Source organism: Sus scrofa, chromosome 5 (genome assembly GCF_000003025.6).
Source record: "Sus scrofa isolate TJ Tabasco breed Duroc chromosome 5, Sscrofa11.1, whole genome shotgun sequence".
Lineage (NCBI taxonomy): Eukaryota > Metazoa > Chordata > Mammalia > Artiodactyla > Suidae > Sus > Sus scrofa.
In genome coordinates this window covers 76,228,727-76,255,841 of record NC_010447.5, presented here as the reverse complement: position 1 = coordinate 76,255,841, position 27,115 = coordinate 76,228,727, and the positions used below count along the sequence as shown (strand labels likewise).

Below are 27,115 nucleotides of genomic sequence, written 5' to 3'. Positions count from 1 at the left end.
ACTACTGTAAACACTTCAGGCAGGGTCTTCCAAACTAACCTACCTGCTTAAATGAACAACTTGGAGCAATTACTTAAAAATGCAGATGCCAGGGCTCCTTTTCTGGCGATTCAGACTTGGTACTTATAGGATGGGGCCAGAATAATCTAGTTTGTTTTTTGTTTTTGTTTTGCGCACCCATGGCACATGGAAGTTCCTGGGCCACAGATCAAATATGAGCCACAACTGCAGCCTACATCAGTCGTGGCAACACTGGATCCTTAACCCACTGTACTGGGCTAAGGATTGGACCCAAGCTACTGCAGAGACAAAACTGGATCCTTAACCCACTGTGCCACTGTGCCAGAGCAAGAACTCCCGGAATAATCGAGTTTTAACAAGCAAAGCAGTCAACTCTTATCATCAGACAAGTTTTAAAAATACTATGTTTTTTTTTGGACACATCTTTTCTGTGCACATAAGCAGCTGTTCTTTTATGAGTATTTATTCCTTTCAAGCCTGTTCTGTTTGAGAATTCAGTATAGTTTATTTTTCCTATCCCTTCATTCTTTCAAAAAAGGTGAGACACAGGTGACTATTGAGACCAGTGCAAACGACAGCTTCTTCATTCAAAATTAATTCAGAAGGAACAATCAGGAAAAGGGTTTTCTCTTCTTTACACATTTCTGAGATGCAATGGAATAATCAGATTTTACTTTTCATGATTTCACTGTCTTCTTTGTCTGTTTTTAAGAATGAGGCCCAAGGACACTTCCCATTTTGGAAATAAGAAGCAAGATTTGGATTCACTGCTCTTGTGCTGAGTGCTCAAAAATAAAACCAAATATGCTTATACCAGCAACACATTTTGTAGCTGTAATTTGAAACTGCTGATTCTAATTTAATTCATTACTTTTAACCTACACTCTTAGTATAAGCAAGTAGAGTGTAAAGGAAGGAGATAAAAATATAAAGAGCTTACTGTTTTAGTCTAAAATATCAAGAAGTTAAAACTAACCCAATTTCATATCTGAAAACAGATAAACCTTTACCAAAAGTTATCTGAGAGTGAAAAACCACCCAACACTGGTTGCAATTATTGCTTCTTAACCTGCCCTAATATTTTTCATGGACTGTTTGTGCCAGATAGGTTATTTCCAGGACATTTGTAATACTATTCTGATTCTTCATAATTCCTTTCTGCCATCCCTTTATTCCTCCAATTTGGAGGATGTATGCCAGCACTGAGTGAATTCAACCATGCCTTTTGCTTTTTAAGGCTCCAAAGGATAAATTTCTTTCTGGGGCATCTTTAGACCAGAACATTATATTTCTTTTGAACAACCAGTTTTGTTTGTGTTGTACTGAATCTTCAGACCATGAATTTGACAACATCTATTTTCTCTGGCTACTAAGAAACTCAGGGGCAAACTTGCAGCTGAAACCTAACTTCTGAATGAGACCTATGGTTGATAATAAATCATCCTGTTTATTACTTAGACACATGGCCTCATTTCATTTTTTTGGCTTTTACATTTCTGTCACCCTGACTTCCTCATCCAATTACTTTTACTCTTGGTACATTCTGTAAGTGACCTCAAATACTTTTTAAAGAATTAGAAATGCATAAATTATATTAATGTAGTATTAGCATAAGTAGGAAGCTAATGACTATAAAATGGTACAATGCAGGCTGAAGACAATAATGAATGATGTTTGAGTTATCTATATTGTTAGTTATCATCTTTTTTTTCTTTTTATGTCCACACATGGGGCATACGAAAGTTCCCAGGCTAGGGGTCAAATCAGAGCTGCGGCTGCCAGACTACACTATAGTCATAGGAACATCAGATCTGAGCCACATCTGTGACACAGTAGCTTGTAGCAACAGTGGATCCTTACCCTACTGAGAGAGGCCAGAGATCAAACCCGCACCCTTATGGAGACTATGTTGGGTTTTCAACCTGCTGAGCTTCAATGGGAACTCCAGCTATCATCTTATTAGCCACAAATAATCATATATTTAATGCATATAAGACTTAATGAGAAATAAAGCCATGTGATCAACTTGATATAAAAAAGTATTTGATAAGTTAAAAACCCCAATTATAAAAACTCTTAGCAGACAGCAAACTGCAACAAGGAAGGAGAATACCAAATATCCTCCAGTTTCCTAGAAATTGTTTGTTCTATATTTCTATTTAAAAATGGAGATAAATTTCCTCTTAAGGGTCACAAGCAAGGTTAGAAAATTATGTCTGAATGTCATTCAAAGATCCATACTTTCTCCCCTGAGATGACTGAGTCAGAAGATCACCCCTTTGCAACAATCATTAAGAAAGCCAATGATAACTAGGATCCTAGACCCACCGGAACAACTGAGTAATTTCACCTTTAGGCAGAGGAGCAGAAGTAGTTCAATTAACTTCTGAATACTGTTTAACATTGGCATTTGATCAGAAAATAAATGAATAGTAAAACCAAAATAAGTAAATAAATAAAAAACTCTTAGCAATCTAGGACTAGAAGGAAACTCCTTTAACTATTTAAAAGAAAACTACCAAAATTTATAGCAAATATGATATTTAATGATAAAATTTTAGAAATATTCCCATCAAAATCAGGATCAATATTGTGGTGACTACTACGTGTTAATGGCTTTATTTAAGTGGTCTTAGCCATTGCACTTGGACAAGAAAAAGAATAAAGTATAAAGAAGGGTAAGGTCATTTGTAGATAATATGGTCTTCTTTTGAATAAACTTAAAACAAGCATTAGAAACTACTCAAACTGAAAAGCTTATCAAGATTCCTAGATAGAACTTACAAAAATTAATAGACTTCGTTTTTAAGACACATGATAATAAATCACAAACTACAATTAAAAAAAAAAAAATGCATCCGAGGAGTTCCCATTGTGGCACAGTGGAAACAAACCAGACTAGTATCCACAAGGACGCAGGTTAGATCCCTGGCCTTGCTCAGTGGGTCAAGGATCTGGCATTGCCATGAGCTGTGGTATAGGTCACAGACATGGCTTGGATTCCGTGTTGTTGTGGCTATAGAGTAGGGCAGAAGCTGTAGCTCTGATTCGACCCCTGGCTAGGAACCTCCATATGCCATGGGTGCAGCCCTAAAAAACAAAAAAAGTAAAAAATAAATTTAAAAATGCATCTGAAAGAAGTGGGTCTAAGACGGCAGAGTAGCAGGATGGGAGGCTCACCTACGCCACTGAAAACACAACTGTATGTGGAAATATTCGCACAGAAAATTTGTGAAAACTGACAAAAGACCTCAGGATTATAAGAGAGCAAGAAAAACTTTATAAAACCAGCTCAAAAAAAAGAAGAAAGCAGAACAACAAGAGAAAAAGAAACAAAGCAAGTGAGATGGGACCTGCTCTCCCATGAGGGAGCTGGAAAGAGGAATAGCTCCTGCACCTGGAGAAGTTCCCCCATCATTGAGGAGATCAGCCAAAAACAGAGGAGGAACTCTAGACGAAGGGTGTCAAGCAGTTAAAAAGGACAGAATCCTCCACAAATGATCCATGCTAAAGGTAAGTAGGGCAATGGGCATCTGTAGGCAGGTGCCAGCAGATCTTGGGAACTAAAACTCTGGCTTTAAGAGATCAGACACAAGGAGGGAACTGGGCCAGCTACGTGGGAAAAAAATGGGGCTGGCCATGTGGAAACAGCCTGGAGAGACTAGAGTACAGGATGGCCACAGTGCAGAGAGTCTAAGTGGAGGCAACCCAGTTGGGCTTAAAGACTGGACACCATGGTTTGGGGGTGCTGGAAAGAAGGGACAGGATCCACCACTACAGCCCTATTCCCTGCATGCACTGTCTCAAGTTGCAGGACACTGCCTGCTTCAGCTCTGAGAACTACTTGGCAGCAGTGGCTGCCTAGCAACAGCTGGGAGGAAGCCCCACCCTTATGGCTATAGACTTCTTGGAGCAGGTGGAGTAACCACCTGGGGGAATAACAGAAGCTTGTGGTTCCTGCAGATGGTCCTTGGGCTAGTGGAGCCCAACCTGTGCCAGAAGAGCAGTCAGTGGCAGCACCCATTCCCCTTGAGAGCAGTAATCTACTTGATCATGGAAAACAAAGATGCTGTAGCTCCGTCCAGAGGTTCTGCAGGGGCTCGTGCTACAACGCCTGATCTGTGCCAAAAAGAGCCAAGAGAGGGCTGCTGGTGCCTGCTCCCTGCCAGAGCTGCAGGCTTCCCGACTGGAGAAAAGCACAAGATACAGGGCCCCTGTTGGTGGCCCTGTGAAGGCCCATGTCAGTGACACTCATCCCACTCCAAGGGAGCCATGGGAGGCCCATTAACCTACATTCCAATCTGCAGGGGCTACAGAGGGGACCCCTACCAGCAGCATGGTTGTGGGGAGGGACCATCAGAAACACACATCCTGCAGATACAGAGAGAGCATTTCAGTAACAGTCAGGGAGAAGTCCCCAGATCCTGGGGCTTTAGAGAGATCCCTAGAGTGGCCAAGTAAGGGGAGTGCTGGAAGAATAGTGGCACCTGCCCCCATAGCTTCAGAAAGCAGTCCCTAGAACCTTCCTGGCAAAGGGAAGGGCGATGGGAGAAACTACTGACATGGCAAGCTACAGAAAATAGCCCTGAAAGCAGGAGGGGTTGCAAGAGACACTGCTACCCCCACGGGCTACAAAAGCAATCCTGTGAACAGTGAATCACTGCCATCTGCCTCAAAGACCTTATCCCTCGCAGACACTCAGATCCAGGAGAAGTGTGATAGAGCTGCTCCCAACACGTGCTCTGGGTACATGTGAACCCTACCACCTCCTAAGAAATCCAGGGCTGGGCACCTGCTTCGGCATCTACAAGCCAACTGTTAAGGGGACGATTAACAGAAAGGTAGACACCATGAGATGACAAAGAATCAGCTTTCAGACAAAGGAACAAGACAAAAACACACAAAACCCACTAAATAGGAGGAGGAGAAAGGCAATCTACCTGACAAAGAACTCAGAGTGTGATAGTAAAGATGATCCAAGATCTTGGCAAAAGAGTGGACACACAGATCTAGAACTTAAAAGAAATGTTTAACAAAGAGCTAGAGGATTTTAAGAGCAAGATAAACAGCACAATAGCTGAAGTGAAAAGTAATCTAGAAGGAACCAATAGCCAGTTAACAGAGGCAGATGAACAAATAAGTGAGGCGGAAGACAAAGTGGTGGAAATTACTACTACAGAAAAGAAAGAAAAAAAAATGAAAAAAAAACTGAGTGTCTAAGCGACCTCTGGGACAACATTAAACATACCAACATTCTCATCATAGGGGTTCCAGAAGGAGAAGAGAGAGAAAGGGCCAGAGAAAATATTTGAAGAAATTATAGCTGAAAATTTCCCAAATATGGGAAAGGAAACACTCAAGCGGAAAAAGCACAGAGAATTCCATACAAAACAAACCCAAGAATAAACACAGCAAGACACATACTAATCAAACTGACAAAAATTAAGTTCAAAGAAAAAATATTAAAAGCCACAAGGGAAAAGCAACAAATTACATATAAGGGAACTAAGGATAACAGCTGATTTTTCAGCAGAAACTCTACAAGGCAGACGGGAATGGCAAGATACATTTGAAGTAATGAAGAGGAAAAACCTAGAACCAAGAATACTCTACCCAGCAAAGCTCTCATTCAGATTTGATGGAGAGTTCAAAAGCTTTACAGACAGGCAAAAGCTAAGAGAATCCAGCACCTCAAACCAGCTCTACATCAACAACTAAAGGAACTTCTCTATGCAGAAAAGGAAAAGCCACAATTAGAAACAAGAATATTGCAAATCACAAAGCTCACTGGTAAAGGCAAAGATAGTATAAAAGTAGGAAATCACCCATTGGCAAATATGATATCAAAACTAGTAAGCATGAGAGAACAAATGCAGAACATTGAAAATGCATTTGAAATTAAGAGACCAGCAAGGAGAAAGAATTCTGCACACATATATATGCATGTATCAAAATATAATGGGAACCACAAATCAAATAACTATAATGGTCTCACACATAAAAAAGAAAAGAAAGAGCAAGTCAAACATAACGCTAAAGATGATCATCAAATCACAAGAGAAGACAACAAAAGAGGAAGGGAAGAAAAAAGACCCAAAATATCAATCAAAAAAATTAAGTAAATTACAATAAGTACATACTTATCCATAATTACATTGAATGTAAATGGATTAAATGTTCCAATTAAAAGATACAGATTGGCTGAATGGATTCAAAAAGAAGACCCATATATATGCTGCCTACAAAAGACCCACTTCAGATCTAAGGACACACACAATCTTAAAGTGAGGGGCTAGAAGAAAATATTACATGTAAATGGAGATTACAGAAAAGCAAGAGTAGCAATACTTAGACAAAGTAGATTTTAAAATAAAGAAGGTCACAAGAGACAAAGAAGGACATTACATAATGATTAAAGGATCAATCCAAGAAGAAGAAATAATACTTATAAGTATATATGCACCCAACATAGGAGCACCACAATATGTAAGGCAACTACTAACAGCCATAAAAGCAGAAGTTGACAGTAACACAGTATTAGTGGGGCACTTTTTAACACTCCACTTAATGCAATGGACAGAACATCCAGACATAAAATCAACAAGGAAACACAGTCCTTAAATGATACACTAGACCAAATAGACTTAACTGATATCTAAAGAACTTTTCATCCCAAAGCAGCAGAGTATACTTTCTTCTCAAGTGCACATGGTACACTCTCCAGGATAGATCACATCTTGGGCCACAGCTCTGATTCAACCCCTAGCCTGGGAACCTCCATATGCCGCTGGAGTGGCCCAAGAAATAGCCACAACAACAAAAGACAAAAAGACAAAAGAAAAAAAAAAAAGAAATAAAAAAGAAATCCAAATTGGAAAAGAAGAAGTAAAACTGTCACTGTTTGCAGATGACATGATACTATATCTAGAAAATCCTAAAGACACTACCAGATAATTATTAGAACTCATCAATGAATTTGGTGAAGTCACAGGATACAAAATTAATACACAGAAATTGATTGCATTTCCATATACTAACAATGAAAGGTCAGAAAGAGAAATTAGCAAAACCATCCTATGTACCATCACATCAAAAAGAATAAAATACCTAGGAATAAACCTAGCCTAAAGAGACAAAAGAATTGTACTGTAAAAACTGTAAGACATGATGAAAGAAATCAAAGAAAACACAAATAGATGGAAAGATATACATGCTCTTGGATTGGAAGAATCAAGATAGTCAAAATGACAGTATGACCTAAGGCAATCTACAGATGCAATAAAAGCCCTATCAAATTACCAATGACATTCTTTACAGAATTAGAACAAAATATTTTAAAGTTTACATAGAAACACAAAAGACCTTGAATAGCCAAAGCAATATTGAAAAGAAAAAAAGGACCTGGAGGAATCAGGCTCCCTGACTTCAGAGTACTACTCCAAAATCATCAAAGCAATATGGTAATGGCACAAAAACAGAAAGATAAATCAATGGAATGGGATAGAAATCCCAGAAATAAGTCCAAGCATGTATAGTCAACTAATCTATGACAAAGGAGGCAAGGACATACAGTGGAAGAAAATCTCTTCAATAAATGGTTCTGGGAAAACTGGACAACCGCATGTTAAGAGAATGAAATTAGAACATTTTCTAACACCATACACAAAAATAAACTCAAAATGGATTAAAGACCTAAATGTAAGGCCAGATACTATAAAACTCCTGGAGGAAAACACAGGCGGAATGTTCTTTGACATAAATCACAGCAATATCTTGTTTGACCCACCTCCTAGAATAATGACAATAAAGACAAGAATAAACCAATAGGAACTAATTAAACTCAAAAGCTTCTGCACAGCAAAGAAAACCATTTAAAAAATGAAAAGACAACCGACAGAATGGGAGAAAATCTTTGCAAATGATTCAGTCAAAAAAGTTTAATCTCCAAAATATTCGAACAACTCACACAACTCAACAACACCAAAACACAAGGAACCCAATCAAAAAATGGGCAGAAGACCTAAACAGACATTTCTCCAAAGAAGACATACGGATGGCCAGTGGACACATGAAAAAATGCTCAACATCACTAATTATTAGAGAAATGCAAATCAAAACTACAGTGAAGTACCACCTTACACCAGTTAGAGTGGCCACCACTAACAAGTCAAAAAACAACAAATGCTGAAGAGGATGTGGAGAAAAGGGAACCTTCCTTCACGGTTGGTGGAAATGTAAATGGGTACAACCACTATGGAAAACAGTATGGAAGTACCTCAGGAAACTAAATATAGAACTACTATATGATCTAGCAGTCCCACTCCTGGGCATATATTCAGACAAAATTTTCATTGAAAAAGACACATGACAAAAAAAAAAAAAAAAAGAAAAAAGAAAGAGAAGAAAAAGATACATGCACCCATATGCTCATTGCAGCTCTATTCACAATAGCCAAGACGTGGAAACAACCCAAATGTCCATGATAGATGAATGGATTAAGAAGATGTGGTACATATATACAATAGTATACTACTCAGCTATAAAACAGGACAATGCCATTTGCAGCAACATGGATGCAACTAGAGACTCTCATACTGAGTGAAATAAATCAGAAAGAGAAAGACAGACACCATATGATATCACTTACATGTGGAGTCTAAAATACGGCACAAATGAACTCTCTATAAAATAGAATCAGATCATGGACATGAAGGACAGAGTGTTTGCTGGGGGAGGGAGTGGGATGGATTGGGAATCTTAAGTTAGTAGATGCAAACTTTTGCATTTGGAGTGGATGAGCAATGAGATCCTGCTGTATAGCACAGGGAACTATAGCCAATCACTTGTGATAGGAACATGATGGAGGATCATGTAAGAAAAGGAATATATATATGTGTTTGTGTATATAACTGGGTCACTTTGCTGTACAGCAGAAATTGACAGAACACTGAAAATTAACTATAATAAAAAAACAAAAATAAATAAAATGCATCTGACAATAGCAAAAATATTAATAGTTAATGAAAATGTATCAGATTCTCCTAGATATTATTATAAAACTTTATTAAAGAATGTAAAACCTCAATAAATGGAATGACGCCTGTGTTTATCATATTAGAATTTTCTGATGCACTATTAGCCATTTCCAAAGAGATCTCATCTAGCTTCTAAGTAAACAGTTCTAAGCCTCATGATAACTCATTGAAAATAATGCATAACAGTTTAAAAAACTCACAGGATCTGTAACCAGTTAGTCAGTTGACTCACATTATTTAAATGTTTGGATATAATTTAATTCAATCACTCACCTTTTGAAAATCTCTTATTCTATAGTCTCCACTGGCCAGAATCTTCTAAAGAATTCTTTTTTTTAAATAATGATTTTTATTTTTTCCATTATGATTGATTACAGTGTTCTGTCAATTTCTATTGTATAGCAAAGTGACTCAGTCACACATATATACGCAGTCTTTTTCTCATATTATCCTCCATCATAAATGACTAGATAGAGTATTAAAGAGTTCTTAAGGTCAGATATATAATACAAATCTATACTCCCATATACAAACTTCTCATCAGCTTCGAGGAAATATATTTTCTATCAACTTTTAGAATTGGATTCTACTAATTTAAAAAGTAAACAAATAATAACATATTCAGGATTCCTTACACTGTTTTTGTACTATCCAGAGTTTTCTAGCCTCTTTCCCATCATCTGAATTACATATTACTTGGTCATAAATACATCTATTTGAAGAGAGATCAAGTGTAAGACAAAATGAAGTTCACACCAGATGAGTTCTGCCACTTGTTAACAGTTCTGGATAAAGGAAATAGAAGAAAGAAGCATTACTAACAAGACTGAGCAGAAAGAGTTGGAGAAGCATATGAGAATTTGTTTTATTTAAAATATTTTTCTCTTCACAATACAGATCAATATTTAGATATGTTTAACCCTGTGCTATGTATACTTGCTGACTGCCTACTCAACAGTTGCTCTCTCCTTCATTTCCAAGAAAAGCCTGATGGTTGTTCAGATGTTGGATGATCAGGTGACTCAAGAGATGAAAGGCTAGTCCCCAATATTCTATGCTAATAATGGTAATTCCACTCATCTAGCAGTAGTTGGTTTAGGAATAGATCTTTGACTTTTAAACAGTGAAAGTTAAGTCTGCCCTCCGAAGGGAAGCTTTCTTACCCCTTCAGAAAGGACTGTGAGAAGGGTGTTCACTCTTTCTGCCCCTGGATACCCGGAAACACAGCCACTATCTTGCAAGAAAGTGCAGCCGGTTTAAGAACAGCCAGTATTCTGAGGATGGCAGGACGGAAGGAAAGAATGAAGCTCGGGTACTAATGACCCCATTAAGCCAATAAATTATCTAATTTAGAAATGCTCCTATTTCTGGGCTATTCTTACATGAATTATCATTTCCTTTTACCATTCAAGCCATTTTGTGTTTATTTTTCCCATTACTTGAAGTAAAAAAGACATTCAGACTGATTCTGTGCCACGGATGGCAGTACTGGCTAAACTCACACGCATCATTGGAACAAATTATGAGCGTCCCCATGCGTGATCTAAACTTAAATGGTTTATGCTTTTTAAAGGAAGGTGTGAGGTTCTGAGGTGGTTTCACTATTATAATGGGAAAAGGTTACATGATATTTGGAGGTTTGGCTAGGGAAATAATTTCTCTTTTGCTCATATGAATATGCAGCCTTTTATTCCTCAATGTGTTTGATACATCTTGTCCTGTCACTTCGGTTGTTTCTCCACTTCAAACAAAGAATTTAACAATACTTTTTAGATCAGCCCCTGGGGCAAAGTCAACCTTGATGTTGTCTTAGGAAATTAATATGATTTACACACATTTTTTTTTTTTCCCCTCTCAAAGAAAACAGGATTTGGAAATTGCCTTTCCTTGGTGTTGCCCTAAATCCTGAATACTGCCTGACAGGGAGTATGACACAACTCACAAATGTTTTTCCAATTAATAAAAATGTGATTCCAAAGCTGAGCTTTGAATTCTACTGCAATCTAAAGTAGTATGTACAAATAGATACTCAAAACACTTCAAAGCACAGCTTGTGAAAACAAATGTCATGGTATATCCATCCATGATTTCAGGAAGTGCCAATTTTTTTTTTAAAGCATTATTTATTTACTTATTTATTTTTTCTTTTTTTGGCTGCTCTGAGGCATATGGAGCTCAGATGCGAGCCACAGTTGTGACTTAATGCCATGTCCTTTAACCTGCCTCCTGGCGCTGCAGAGACTGCCCATCCCATTGTACCACAGCAGGAACTCCAGGAAGTGCCAAAACTAATGATGATTTATTTTTTCCTCTTGATTTATGAGTTAATGTGGACATGTGTTCCTGTGTAAAGCAAATGCAGACCTTATGAATAACGTACACAGCTCTAGGGATCCTTTACCACGACCAAGAAACTCTTGTCTAAAACTAGAACTATTTCCTCTATACTTTAATGAATTAGATGTAACTTACTTTATATAGTGTTCAATTCAGTTCTGCTGGCATATGAATGCTTAATGAATATTTGATGATGGTGCCCATGACTGCACAGAAGATATCTTATTGTTTATAGAAAAATGGTAAACTAACTCTAAGCTATTTTACTGTAGTGATAAAATTATAATAATAACCGAAGGAAGCAGGCCTTTTCATACCAGTATATTGTTCTAAGAAAATCCCCAATAAAAGGCATGAGAATTAACATCTATTATCTAATATGTGCTGATAATTTCTGTAACATCTCTATATACTATTTTATTTAATCCTAAACATAATCCTATAGACTAGGTATTGGGAGTCCCATTTTCCTAAATCTAAAATGCCACTGGTAATATAGGGAGCCAATATTTTAGGTACCAAAAAGACAACATTCAGCCAATGAAATTACGATACACAATTTTTAAGATGTACCCTGATTTCAGAGATATCAAAATGTAAAAATAACAGGCATCTCAAAAGTAATAATAAAATATGATATTGATAAGAAAATTCACCAATCACACAGTCAGTTAGCAGCTGTGGCAAAGACGAGCCACTGTCCCCCAAAAACTCATGTTCACCCTTCCAGAGCATGGCATTCCTACTGAGAAATGGCTATCCAGCCAGAAACCATACTTTCCACCTTCCAGAATTCTGACCAATGGCATGTGAACACAACTAACCGTCAGCTCCAATCCAAAGAGGTAAAGAAGCACAAATATTTTATCTTCTCTCTCATCCCATCCACCATTTACTGATGCTCCTAGAAACTATCTATTGAATACGGCAAAGCCTCTGGGTCAGCCTGGGTCCCGAATGACTGCAAGGAACAAAGCCCCACTTGTACCCCAAACCACTGCGCCAAACAGGGAGGCCACATTTGATTGACACGAGCAACAAATTTACTTTTATTTTGTTAAGCCACTATAATTCGAGGCTGGTGTTCCATCAACTAGAATTACTCAAAATAATACAGTGGCAGCATTAGAATTTGAGTGTTGCATTCCAAAGCCTGGGCTCGTTCTGCATCCATGCAAATACAAGCCTTCATAACCTACCCTCTCCAAAACAAACACAAAAACAAAATAAAACAGGACTGATTGCTTCATTGTAAGCAGGTTTCATCATTTGGTTTTGAAAGAACAGGCAGGAATCAATAGATGAAGAATGATATATTTCAGAGAATAAGTCCAGAGAAGGACAAATGAATAGCTGTGTGTGTGAATAGCGCTGATATGAGAAAAAACAAAAACAAAGAATGAGGGAGTGATTTTCAAAGGGGGTAAAGCGACACTTGGACATATGCTTTCTTTTTTGTCTGTTTTAGTCTAATGCAATTTGGGTTCAGGTAAAGAAGTTCCAGGCCGTTGTTACAGCTTAGCCTTCTAGATGGCTTATATCTTGAGATGAGATGGCCCCGTTGCCTGAAAGAGCTTGAAGCAAAGTAAAGACCAGGAGCAGCCTGAGGGGCAATGAAGGAAAGGGATGGAAGGGAGGTGACAGAAAACAGGAGAGGTCAAGAACACAGGTTCTGGACTCAAGACAAAAGTTTGAACCGTAGCTCCACCAATTCTTACGCTAGAATCCATGACCTTGAATAATCATTTAACCTCGCTAGGGGTCAAGTCTGTCATCCCAGAATGGTATGATAATAAAAGGTACCTCCGAGAATGAAATGAGAAAATGTACGCACAATGAGCGTGTCACCTGTGAGTTAGCACACCCTGCATGCAGGTGGTTATTATACTTGCTGTCATTATTCATCATTAGTTTCTTTTCATCTCTAGTCACAAACAGCCAAGTGTGCTTTTAATGCAAATTTCTTCTACAGATAGAAAGTGCAATTCTTCGGAAGAAAGTCTGTCTTCTGCTTGAGAACCTGAGGAAGTTTCTGTTTTAAACGTAAAAAAATTTTTTTTCTGTTACCATGCCTTGAGGGAATGATAAACAGAGAAAATATGAAGGTATGTTTGTTGTATATTTCAAACCCCAGTTCCACTTGACTGCTTACATAAAAAGAGCACTTTATTTTTTTTCATTTCACAATATTGTAAGGAAAAAAAAGATAGGAAAATAGGATTACAAAAAACTTACCCTTTGTTTTTCATTTGAACCCTTTTTGTTGGTCTCTTTTCTGCGTTCATCTTCATACACTAGAACAAAGTCGATTCTTCGCTGGCCATCGTTAAAAAAGAGGGAGTCAGGTTTTCCATTAAATTCTTCCTGTGTAAAATAAAAAAAATTTTTTAATAGTTTTTTTGAAAAGCATCATTTATAAGTGTTTATTTTTTAGCTTTAATAGGTACATCAATACCTTCATAGAGAAAGAGAAAGACATCCATTACTAGTTGCTTGACCAAGAGGACATGGTCACCGTGACCTTTGCAAGCATAGTCTGTTCTCAATGAGAGGCAGCCCTTGAACAGAGCAGGTTAGCATTAGTCTACAAATGTATGGGGAAAATCAGCATTATGCATGTAACACAATTACCCCAGAATTATTCCCACCTCAGAGAGCAAAAGGAGTATCAAGTTTGGAAAGGAACACAGCAACCAGACATGACTATCTGAAGGAACGACCCAAGTGCATTTAACAAGAGAAAAAACAATCTAAGACACAGCATTGCTGACGAAAGCCTCATCCTTTCCCTGTCCTATTATCTAACCTTTCCATCAATTTTCATGACTTCGCCCTGGACTTCTCACTTTATACAAAGTATCATTTTATAACCTTAAACAAATGCCAGAAAATGCTTTGATACACAAATAGAGATGCTAGTTATTGGTATTTGTCCCCAAATCCATCCAAGATACCCCCTCACTCCGAGCAAGACAAAGAAACAAAATCCCAGCAATAAGACCAAATAAATGAGACTTTAATTTAGAGCTTAAAAGCCTCGTGGCTTAAAAACAAAGATATAATGGCAGAACACAGGCCATTACAGTTTAAAACAATCTCTATTACCATTAGAAATCGGATGGAATTGTTTTATTTTCGCTTTAAGAAAAGATTTGAGTTTGTGTTTCTCACACTGCTAGTCAGGAAGCTTAAGTGAATTTTGTTGTTTAAGAATCAGAATACTTTTTAACCGATTAAGTAAGACTTAAAATATTTTCAATTTTCTTTCATTAAAAATTCATGGGGAGGTTGTCTTTCACAGTCATTTGGTTGAACTTTTCAATCATTAAATGTAATTAATTCTCCTCTGCATCCAGTGTCAGCCCACAAATCATCTTAAGTTTACGACCTGCACTTTCTCGTTTTCTTGTATTTTTTGCTAAACTTATACAACCTGATCCTTGTCATTTCTTTCCTCTTTTCCACCACAGAGAAGCTAAAGGTTATTAATAATAGTCCAAGCTCCTTCCGACTGGTGAGTTATTCCACCTGCAGAACACACCTTGCCTGGGCAACCGGACGGCACCTTCACTGTGGTTGCATTTAACCAGAGAGCCTCACCACAGGCAGTGTGACTTGGCCTGAGACCGTTCCCAGCCAGCATGCTGAGGGGCCAGGAAGACACACATCAATGTCCCAGGCTGATGCCACTACCAAATTCTTTCCTTTGTAATTTCAGCTCTTTACAACCAGTAAACTTAAAGCTATACAAGCCATAGAAAACAAGCTTATGGTTACCAAAAGGGGAAGGGGGGATAGAGAGGAGGGGTAAATAAAGAGGCTGGGATTAATATATACATACTGCTATATGCAAGATAGATAATCAAGAAGGCCCTACTGTATAGCCTAGGGAACCATGCTCACTATTTTGTAATCACCTGTAAGGGAAAAGAATCTGAAAAAGAATATATGTATACACACACACACACACACAAAATGTTGCATATAACTGATAACTGAATAACTGCATTGTATATCTGAAATTAATACAACATTGTAAATCAACTTCACTGCAATAATTAAAAAATAAGTTAATTAAAAATTTAAAAATACATTAAGAAAAAACTATGCAAAAATGCTAACACCTATCTTTCACTTCAGCCACAGCATCCTTGAGGCCCCTTTAATTTCCCTTCGTTTCAATGAAGATGCTCCTATTGGTGACAACCTGGGCAGTTGCTAGCGGAAAAAATGTGTGCAGGGGGAAACAAATATGAGGCAAAGGGGACGTGGGGTAGGGTGGAATTCAGTCACAAAAACCTGGTCATCATTACAGAGTCTGAAACACGGACAATGACAGCGTGTTCTCCGGAGCCCGTGTTCTGTTGCCTTTGGTGGCATCCAGCAGGAGCTCGTTGGAGTTGAGTCTGCAGAACGAGGCTGGGAATGAGAAGCACATCTGCACACGGCTCCAGGCATTCTTTTCTGCCCGGCCCTTACTCCGCCGCACAGGTTGGCAGCCACTCCCGGACAATCTGGTCTGGTCTGCACGCAACCGCTCCGGTGAGATAGAAGACCACGGCCCTTGTTTGGAGGAAAACCCCACTGGCCTGGCAAGAGTCGTCTGTGTGAAATAACTAGGTCAGACTCTGATACGGTGTTATTAGAATGCAGTGCCAAGGGAAGAGTGCCAATTCTGTACCGCTGTGAAATCCAGGGTTCCCATCTCTTGGCAAAAGACATTCCACGGGGTGACTGGGAAAAGGGGAGAAACAAAACACTGGGCTGGAAAGGCTATCTAACCAACAAGGGAACCGGCCCAAATTACAAAGACTGATTTATGAACAAAATTGTGCTGTTTAAACAAAAGAAAAAAAGACTTGATTTTTTTCAGTTATAAGCTCCACTATAAGCCTAGCTCATCCAGCAGATATTGAAATGACAAAAAAAAAAAAAAAAAAAAAAAAAAAAAAACCCAAACTTTAAAAATAATCCCTCTTCTAAAGTTTTTAAGTAAAGTTGTTTTTTTTTTTGTTTTTTTTCTTTTTGCTATTTCTTTGGGCCGCTCCCACGGCATATGGAGGTTCCCAGGCTAGGGGTCGAATCTGAGCTGTAGCCACTGGCCTCCACCAGAGCCATAGCAACGTAGGATCTGAGCCGCATCTGCAACCTATACCACAGCTCATGGCAACGCCGGATCATTAACCCACTGAGCAAGGGCAGGGACTGAACCTGCAACCTCATGGTTCCTAGTCGGATTCGTTAACCACTGTGCCACGACAGGAACTCCATAAGTAAAGTTTTCCTAGGATACATATTTTCTTTCTTCCTTCCTTCCTTTCCTTCCTTCCTCCCTCCCTTCTCTTTCTTTCTTTCTTTCTTTCCTTTCTTTCTTCCTTCCTTCCTTTCCTTCCTTCCTCCCTCCCTTCTCTTTCTTTCTTTCCTTTCTTCCTTCCTTCCTCCCTCCCTCCAGCTTTCAGAAGTTCCCAGGCCAGGGACTGAACTCATTCCAAGGCCAGATCCTTAACCTGCTGCACCACCAGGAAACTCCCTTGATAATCTTTATATAACTGATTATTCAGAGATGAATATTGTAGTCCTGACATCTATGCCTTCTCTTGGAGTCTACTCAAAATTTGATCTTTAGGCTTTTCTACCCCATCAAACGGCACCACGATGAAATACAAAACAGAACAAAACCCCCAAAACCTTGAAAGCCAGTCCTTCCTGTTCATCAGCTTAAATTTGAAAACACTTTAAGAGATGCTTTAAAGTTTATCATGTCCAATCATTTTAGAGATCAGAGCTTATGTATGGTTACTGACTTTCCTGCTGGTGAATTTATTCTTATACTCATCAGAGTAACTTACTAGCTGTTCTCCTGAGGGACTTAGGCAAGTGTCTTCAACGCCAAGGAAGCTAACAAAGTCTCTCTCTGTTAATACTTCTTTCTTCCTGGGAAAACATAAAAAAAATTTCTAATTACTAATCTGAAACTTCTAATTTCTAATCTGGACTCCAGAGTATGTTTTATCTCTTTGTAGCCAGTGCCTTCATGGTCCTGAGGATACTAAATTCCACCAATTTCGCATTCATTTACTCATTTGCAGCAACCTGACTTAGAGCTGTATTTAAAGACCACAGTGATTAAAAAGACTACCTATGTCCATCCATCATTACATCACAATAAGCAAAAGCAATGCTACCAACCACTTCAAAAGAGTGACCTGACCACCTCTGCCTTTGGCTGTTGGCTTTGACATTTCACACTTGGGAAGAATAGGAGACATGCTTGGTCTGAACAAGCGGAGATCTGAGAAATCAGTGCCTGGCAGAGTCCTGCAGGAGCGAAGGAATAAGAAAGGCAGGGTGTGATGCACCCAAGTGATGGCTTTTCTCCTCCTTTTATGTAGAAGGCATCCCCTTCAACAAAAGAGCCCAAAGGCAGAGGGTCCTTCTTAACCAAATTGGATAAAAATGCAAGCAGCAAAATCACTCTGCTGGAAACTGAGGATTCAACTAAACTCAGAAACTAAACAAACAAACAAAAACCCCAGAAAGTTCCCCAAAGCAAAGCTTGAATCTGCCAGCAACTCTTCATATAACATTTACGTTGTATTCACAACTATTTACATTGTATTAGTTACTACAGATTAAAAGACATGGGAGGAGGTGTGTGGGTTATACACAAATGTGATAGCATTTTATATATAGGACTTGAGCATCTGAAGATTTTGGTATCTGCAGGGGGTCCTGGAACCAATCCGCCGTGAATACCAAGGGATGATTGAAATTACTTGATTGGGAAACTTCTCATAAGTAATCTTAGAACGCAAGAAGGTACTGGATTTCTCCTTGAGTAGGATGCTTTGGTTGTATGAAGGGTCACACAGTGATTTCATGATGTTTGTCTTCTGGGTGGAGACAAAGGGCTGGGGAAACAGCTGCCTGAGTGTAACTTGCTCCCTGGCATTTGGATCAGTCAAAGAAGAGCACCCCATCTTGCTAAGTGCCCTCCTGGAGTCTCTGGACATCAGTACTTAGTGAGTCAAGGAAATAATTCACTGCCCAACATCTGCCCAGCCTCACACTTCTCAAGTGTCTGCAAAACACATCCCCAAAATAAATCCTGCACAGCCAAGATGGGAAGTTTCATTTTATAAGAGAAGCATCTACTCCTTGAGTTTAAAATGCTGATATAAATGATCTGTCCAATATCTGGATACAAAGCAATCAGACTAGGATCTTGGCTCAAACGACAGTTTATGGGAAGGGATGTTGGAAACTTGCCTTGGACGACAAGTGATATCATCTGATTTTATCTCTAGAATTTACAGTCTATTCCAGCCCTGATATAGTTGGAATGAGAGAGCATTCTGGGCTTTTCTGCATTAGTGGTCTCAAACTTTACACACAGCAGGCCACAAGAGGGGTTCCCTGATGGCCTAGTGATTAAGGATCTGGCATTGTCATTGCTGTGGTGTGGGTTTGATCCCTGGCCTGGGAACTTGTATATGCTAAGGGCGCAGTCAAATACCAACAACAACAAAACCCAAAGCAGGACATGAGAAAGGCTTATTTTCTAATGATAGTTGAATTACACTTTGGAAAATAAACAATAGGAAAATACTCACATAATCAATTGAAAGAGCAACTGATAAGTGAATGCGGAAAAAACATGTGGCTCTTGTAGTCTTTAAGATAGCGAAACCAAGTAGTTAATTCCAAGGAGAACACAGCAGAAAAGTACAATCATTGAAAACTAAAGTGAAAACATAGGAATGTCATTTTTCAGAAAACCCTGAATCCCTGCACATAGCAGTTTTCGGGAAACAGAAGTTTAGAGGCAAGGCCTTTATGTCAATATTGAGATCCCGCAAAATATAATACATAATGAAAATTTATTTATTCAGCATGCAGTTATAAATGCGATACATTCTCGTGTTTTCCCTAACTGCAGCCAAGTCCAGGCAGATTCAAGGTATACGTTACAGAGGGAACTGCTTATTCTTTACATAATTGTGCTAAATTACTGCAAGAGATAGCAGAGACAAGGTCAATTTTTATCTCTTTGATTATTCAGATCATCTTCTCAGCCTCTAAGAACACTTGATGGCGAGAAAATGCAAAGTACCAAGAGACAGGCCAAGAACTACAGGCACGGAAGGCTGGATGCTGAAGGTGGAGAGATGAGCATTGTGAGAGGCAGGGGTGGGAGGCAAAAGAAGTAACACATTAGTAGCAGGGGTAAGGAGAAGTACACGGCCTCACAAGGGAGCCACAAGGGACGTCAGCTTAGTCCGTCACGTGGTGGGGGAAGAGTGAGCATGTGTTTGACGGGCTATTCAGGAATGCGCTGATGGGAAAGAAGTGGAAAGGGTGTTTAAGGAGGAGGGTGTGTCCAGAAGTGAGGCCTCTAATCTGTTGAGTTCAGTGTGTCAGGCTATTCCAAGGATATCCCTTGTTGGTGACTCTGTGACAATCAGGGTGAACCCAGGAGTGACCCAGAATGATATCTGTACAAATCACACGATCTCCTTCCCCACTCTGTCAACCACACTATCAACTTCTGAAGGTTCATCTTCCAACCCTGCGTTCTCTGCTGAGTGTCTGCATTTAGCAGGAGCTTGGTTTACTTTTTCCTTAGCAAGAATAAAAAAAAAAAAATTCCTGATGATAAAAGTCATATATACTCAATACAAAAAAATTCTCAAGATACAGAGAAGTATAAAGGAATAAATAAAAGCCAGAGTTCCCGGGGTGGCGCAGTGGTAATGAACCCAACTAGGATCCATGAAGATGCAGGTTGGATCCCTGGCCTTGCTCAGTGGGCTAAAGATCTGGCATTGCCGTGAGTTGTGGTGTAGGTCACAGATACAACTCAGATCCTGTGTGGCTGTGATGTAGGCTGGCAGCTGCAGCTCTGATTCCACCCCTAGCCTGGGAACTTCCATATGTCATGGTGTGGCCCTAAAAAGACAAAAACACATAAACAAACAAAAAGAATAAATAAAAGTAATCCCATCTCCCAAAGATGAGCTGAGCTTTTTAATAGTTTTAGATCTCTCTCTCATATTCACATACACACAAACTCACAGGCACATTAACTAAAATGATGCTATACTACACATCCTGTTTTATAAACACCCATCACAGACATTTTTCAAGCTTAATATAAAGCTCTGCATCATCATGTTTAATAGCTGCAATATAATTTAGTTAAACAGCTCCTCCACTGATGAAAGTTGTTTCCAATTTGTTGCTTTTACAAACACTGCTGCGATGAGCATTTTTGTACACATGAGTCTGTGCACATGTTCAACGACGATAGGGCTAAATTCTAGAAGCAGATTTTAAAGGACATGGCCTTTTTAGAGGTTTCTTAATACATACATACATATATATATATATATAAAACTAAACTATCATCCGAAATATTTATAAAAATGAACACTCCCACCAGCAGGCCATGAAAGTGCCTTTCCCTTGCTGGATTTCATTCTTTTTCACTTTTCCCATGACAGTCAATGTATTTTTTTCTCATTTGCACCTTTTAATTAGAGGGCATGAATATTTTAATGGTTACTACCCAACTGAATTACTGCTTTTCTAAGTGGCAATTACTTTTCTTGACCTAATAGAACTGTCTTATTATTTAATCCCTTTCCAGTAGATTCTCTTGGGTTTTACGGATGAGATCTAAAGGCCACCCAGGCAAACAAGCAAGTGGGTGCATGGTAATACAGAGGCAGCCCACAAAGTTACTTCCTGAAAAGAAAAGAGACAAACACTCCTGGGCACTGGGTACCAGCCCTGGGTTCACCGATGCTGGCGTGTTTTCTGAAACGGAGACGTTTAACTGGAACAGGTGATACTAGTGTTAGAAGGTCACTGCATCCTGGACATACTTTCCATGACAGTTTACATGCTACCAAATATCAGTATATATTTTGACTCATATGTCTTTAAAATATAGAACTTACTGCTTAGTTTAGAAATGATTTCCGTTGCAATTTAAAAACTAAAGAACAAAGTCTTGAAAAATCATCTTGATATTTGTAAACAACTACAACTAGTTTCCAAATAGTGGAACTGACTATTTTCAGTCATTTCCCGTCAGAAATAGATGGAATTCATAATACTAGATTGCACCCTGAAATTGCTGATGCTGCTGTGGCTTCTTTTTTTTTTTTTCTTTTTATTATACACATGAGGGAATGTTCGCATGCCAACGGCTTCCTGATTTGGTATATGCATTTTGCTTTTGTTTCCCTTTGCCTTGTTAAAATAAACTCTAGGGTTCTATTATTAGAACATCACGTTTCAAAGGCAGGGTGAGGGTGAAGGCATAATGCTGCAAGCATAATTACTGTTAAATATTTTCCTGAAGCCTGTGCCAAGGAAGCAGCAGTTTTAGCAAGTAGAATTCTCATTTGTTTTAAATATTATATTCTTAAAATTTATGAGCTAGGCTAGAGGAAATATGGAAATAGAACTTTGGAATGACCTTTAAAATAAAACTTCCCTAAAAGGAGTTAAATAAGCAGGGCAGACAATAAGTTTTCTATTTCGGGAAGATGCTTAGTTAGGAGCCTTAGAGAAGAGGGACTCTGAGTGAACTTTTCTTAAACCCACAGTTAGAGCTAGGATTGGGATCTGCATGACTACAAATTGTTCTGCTTCTCTGTTATCCCACAGGTGTTTCATCATTAAAAAACTTTTTTTTAAATTTATTTATTTATCTCAGCCATGCTTGGAAGTTCTTAGTCCAGAGATCAAACCTGCCCAACAGCTGTGACCTGAGCCAAAACAATGACAAAGATGGATCCTTAACCTGCTGCACCACGGAGAACTCCCATTTAACCATTTAAAAATCTCCATTTTTCCCGTTGTGGCTCAGTGGTTAACGAATCCGACTAGGAACCATGAGGTTGCGGTTCGATCCCTGGCCTTGCTCAGTGGGTTAAGGATCTGGCGTTGCCGTGAGCTGTGGTGTAGGTTGCAGACACGGCTCAGGATCCCGTATTGCTGTGGCTCTGGCATAGGCCGGTGTCTACAGCTTGGATTCAACCCCAGCCTGGGAACCTCCATATGCTGCCAAAGCAGCCCAAGAAATGGCAAAAAGACAAAAAATAAAAAATAAAAATAATCTCCATTTAGCTTTCCTTAAAATGATCTGCAGACCCCTATGTTCATTGCAGCACTATTTACAACAGCCAAGACATGGAAACAGCCTAAATGTCCGTCAACAGAGAATGGATTAAGAAATGTGGTACATATATACAATGGAATACTACTCAGCCCTAAAAAGGACAAAAATAATGCCATTCGCAGCAACATGGATGCAACTAGAGATTCTCATACTAAATGAAGTCAGTCAGAAAAGAGACAAATACTATATGATATCAGTTATATTTGGAATCTAAAATATGGTACAAATGATCCTATCTACAAACGGAAAGATCATGGACAGGGAGAGCAGACTTGTGGTTGCTGGGGTGGGGTGGAGGGGAAGTGGGATGGACTGGGAGTTTGGGGTTGGTAGATGCCAACTATTACACTTGGAATGGATAAACAACCATGGATTCTTACTGTATGTATGACTAGGTCCCTGTGCTGTATAGCAGAACTTGACACAACACTGTAAATCTACACTCTAATAAAAGAAGTCATCTGCAGAAAAGAAGAGAAACAAGTATAGAAAGTGGTTGTTTTCTTACTTTTCCTTTTCTAGAAGAGGGCGGCATCTATTTGCACTGCTCTCATCTGGCAGTGGTTAACACTGGTGAAAGAAGTGTGGGTGAGATTAAGCTGTAAGATATTTCCAATTAAAGTCAGGAATGACAAAGTGATGGATGTGATAAAACAAGACCAGTGGTTGTGAGAGGACATTCATGAGAGAATGAGTAACCTCTTGGAGGCTGACCTCTTAGGATCTCCATATCCCTAAAGTGTCTTGCTTTGCTTTTATCTAATATGGAGTCAACATCAATCCATTACCTTAAACTTTTTAAAAGCTATTAGCATTTTCAGTGTGACCATCTCCAGAGGAAGAACATGCAGTAGGTTTTCCATGCAGGCAAAACTGTTGTCCTAAAGGACACTTTTTGATCTTTAAGAAAGAGCTCCCAATCTCATACTCTGGAATCAGTCAGAACCAAAATAATATTCCTCCAACCAAATCCTTCATGACTTAATGGACTTTCACAGTATTCTCTCTAAAATTTTAAGATCCTTACTCTTAAGGAATAATAATTTTAGCTTGACTTCATAACCATAGGTTTCCCTCCACTTAACCTTTTGTTCCTGTTCATTAATCTTATTTCAATAGCATATCTATTTTCAGTTCTTGGAAATTAACTGGTTAGACTCAAACATTTTACTGGGTAGTTCCCATTCACCAAATCCATAGCTATGAACTGCCTCCTTTTCTCTATCCCGTGAGGTGTGTGGGAGCCGGGTTACCAGTCCCTGAGATTTTAGGCTTTTGAATAAAGAGCTAATCTCAAAACATGTGATTATAATCTGAGAATAAACAGAAAAGGGAGTCTGAAGCTACTGCTATTCAGCTCGGTGAGCTGAACAAGATACAGAGGTTTAACTGAGAGAGAAACTATGGCAACATGTGTTCAGCTCTTTTCCAGGTTCCTGTGTGATTCTTCTTCTGCAGATTCCCTCAAAGCTACAATCCATTATTCTCAGAGAGCTCTTCATCTTTCCCAGGAGGTTTCCATTTCCAGTCTAAGAAATGCCCTGAGTTATTTCCAGCTGCTCAGGGTTGCAGCACAATCGTCTCGTCATCAACTGTGTCTCCTCTGGACTCTCATGTCCCATGTGTGCCTTGGCCACAATCTTCTCAGACCACTTCTCTGGGAATTGATGTTTGCAACCTCATTCAGAGCCAAGAGGTAGAAAAACAAATCAGAGCATCTAGTGCCCAGCAAAGCAAAGGATTGTGACAACTCCTATCAGTTGGTTAATGCTCTCTAAAGATATTACTTTTCCTCTCTACTCAAGGAGTTTACAAAATGGCGGTTCTTTTTGGTATCAAAAGAATGCGCAGATGTTTCCAAAACAAAATTAAAAAAAAAAAACAAAAAATAAAAATGACTCATTTAAAACGATGACACAAAGTTGTTTTAAACTGACTACAGATAATAAATAACACTTTACAAAATCCTCCTCCCATCAATTATCGGGAAATTGCAAGAAATAAAGTACTCTGAGGAAATGAGTTTTCAGATGAACTTTATGCCAGTTTTAAAAAGGTTACTTCAACCATTTTGTGCTTAAAATTTTCTCAAATATAGTAAACAATAGTTTTTGATTTTTTTTTTTTTGGTCTTTTTTTTTTGGGCCGAACCCATGGCATATGGAGGTTCCCAGGCGAGGGGTCGAATCAGAGCTGTAGCCAATGGCCTACACCAGAGCCACAGCAACATAGGATCCGAGCTGTGTCTGCGACCTACACCACAGCTCACAGCATCACTGGATCCTTAACCCACGGAGTGAGCCAGGGATGGAACCTGTGTCCTCATGAAAGCTAGTCAGATTCGTTTCCACTGAACCATGACAGGAACTCCTATTTTTTAATTTCTTAGAAGATATTGAACATTAACTCTTATTACTATTATTACTGTTACTACTACTATTGTTATTATTATTAAGGAGGGAAAAATGAAGGGAGCCCAAAATAAGAATAAAGAGCACGCGCTTTCATATCTGGTAGAGCTGGGTTCAAATCACAACTCTGCCACATATAATTGGTTGTGTGCCTTTGTGTATATATTTTCTCTCTTTAAGTCTATTCATCTGTAAAAAGGAGGAAATCGCAGCAAGAAATGCAGGGTTATTGTGATGATTAACTACGGTGATGTGTGTAAAGCAACAGCACAGAGACTGGGACACAGGAAAAGTGCAATAAAATGTGAGCTTTGGATGTTTTCTATTTTAACATGAAATAGTTCTTTATTGTAACGAGCTGCATTTAGTGCATTTGCCTACTTTATAATCCCAAGGAAATTTCACCTGCATCTTGCTTTCTCTCTCTGCCATCACTCCGATTTGAGGAATCATTTCTTTTGCTATCAATTCACCTGTTTGTAATAGGTGTTCCACTACGCTTTTATTACCGCTTATATCTGCTTTGATTTGGGCAACCAGAGTAACTGGATTTGTTGAGTTTCTTTGAAAGGTTTTGGATCTCAGAGGCTTTTCAGCTTTCTTCAGGTTTTGAGTAAACTGTGACTAAAACAAAAGGTCCCATCCCAGAAACAAAGTGTGGCAAAGCTTACTACATTATTCTGCTTCCCCCAGTCTCTGTCAAAAGAGGTCTTATGATATCTGGCACCAAAGAGAATGAAAATAATTAATGAATTATAAATAGAGATGGAAATGAAAAAAGAATTAAATGTTGCCATTTGCAACATGGGTTGACTTGGAGGGTATCATGCTAAGTGACATAAGTCAGAGAAAGACAAAATAGCTTATATGTGAAATATCGCTTATATGTGGAATTTAAAAATAAACTAGTGAATACAATAAAAAAAAAGAAACAGACTCAGAGATAAAGAGAACAAATTAGTGGTTACAAACTAGGGGTTACTAGTGGGGAGAAGGAAGGGGGTAAAATAGGGGTAGGGGATTAAGAGGTATGAACTCTTACGTATTAAACAAATAGGAGTTCCCTGGCGACCTAGTGGTTAAGGATTCCGTATTGTCACTGCTGTGGCTCTGGTTTGATCCCTGGCCTGGAAACTTCCACATGCCATAGGCGTGGCCATAAATAAATTGAATAAATAAATAAGCTACAAGGATATATTGTACAATATAGGGAATATAGCCAATATTTTATAATAAATATAAATGGAGTATAACCTTTAAAAACTGTGGATTACTATGTTGCACTATAACTTATTATGGTGTAACATTACCTGTAACTTATGTAATATTGCATATCAACTACACTTTGATAATAAAAAATAAATAAATAGAGATACAGAGTCAGGGCCAGAGAAAGTAGAAGGAAGAAATATACTAACCACTGAGACAATTGTAATTGTGATTTTGACATGACCTTGGCACAAGGCCTCCTAGCAGCGGGGCAAAAAAGGAAATATGTTCCAAGATATAGTCCCTGTTATCAGAAAAAAAGGAAGCATTCTGATGTTTCAGGGAGAAAAAAGTTTCATGTGAGCTCTTATACAGAAACACCCAGTTTTTATCCATCTTCCTACCAGACAATGTCCTTGGCAAGGAAACAGAGTTATAGAATACAATATACTGGTAACCTTTGACTTTTCTGTCTTCCTTTACTTCTCAAATCACTTCTACCTTTGAAGCAATTAGTCTGCTTTTCACTGTTTCATCTGTGTCATCACCTGAGTCTGTGCTCTCGACCTTCACTAACTAGATTACAATTAACAACCCAATTCGGGACCTGGCATCCACTTGTTCCATTTGCCAGTTCAGTTGACACACTGCCACCACATGGATGTTGGCTGTTCCTAAACCAGCATGTTCCAGTCACAGGATTCAAAACCCACCCGTTACCACTCTCAGTGTCCCCTGGAGAAAGTGTCCACTTTTCAGAGGGGTATGCCGAGTTCACATTGTATTTACTGTCCCTCCCCATTCCTCACCCTCCAACCCAACCATCTTCTCATCAGTGTTCTGACTGTATCACGCTGCTCGCTGCTTCTCCCTGGCTCACAGCATTTCCCCTCCTGAAATCCCTTCCCACC

General features: G+C 38.8%; 1 protein-coding gene across 1 annotated transcript in view; it reads right to left on the bottom strand.

Moving 5' to 3' along the window:
• The window catches only part of ANO6 (anoctamin 6), a 224,646-nt gene that overhangs the window by 81,232 nt on the left and 116,299 nt on the right, over window positions 1-27,115 (bottom strand). The window contains 1 exon segment of the mRNA XM_005655713.3: window positions 13,629-13,757. Within this exon segment, the coding sequence (XP_005655770.2) occupies window positions 13,629-13,757 (129 nt within the window).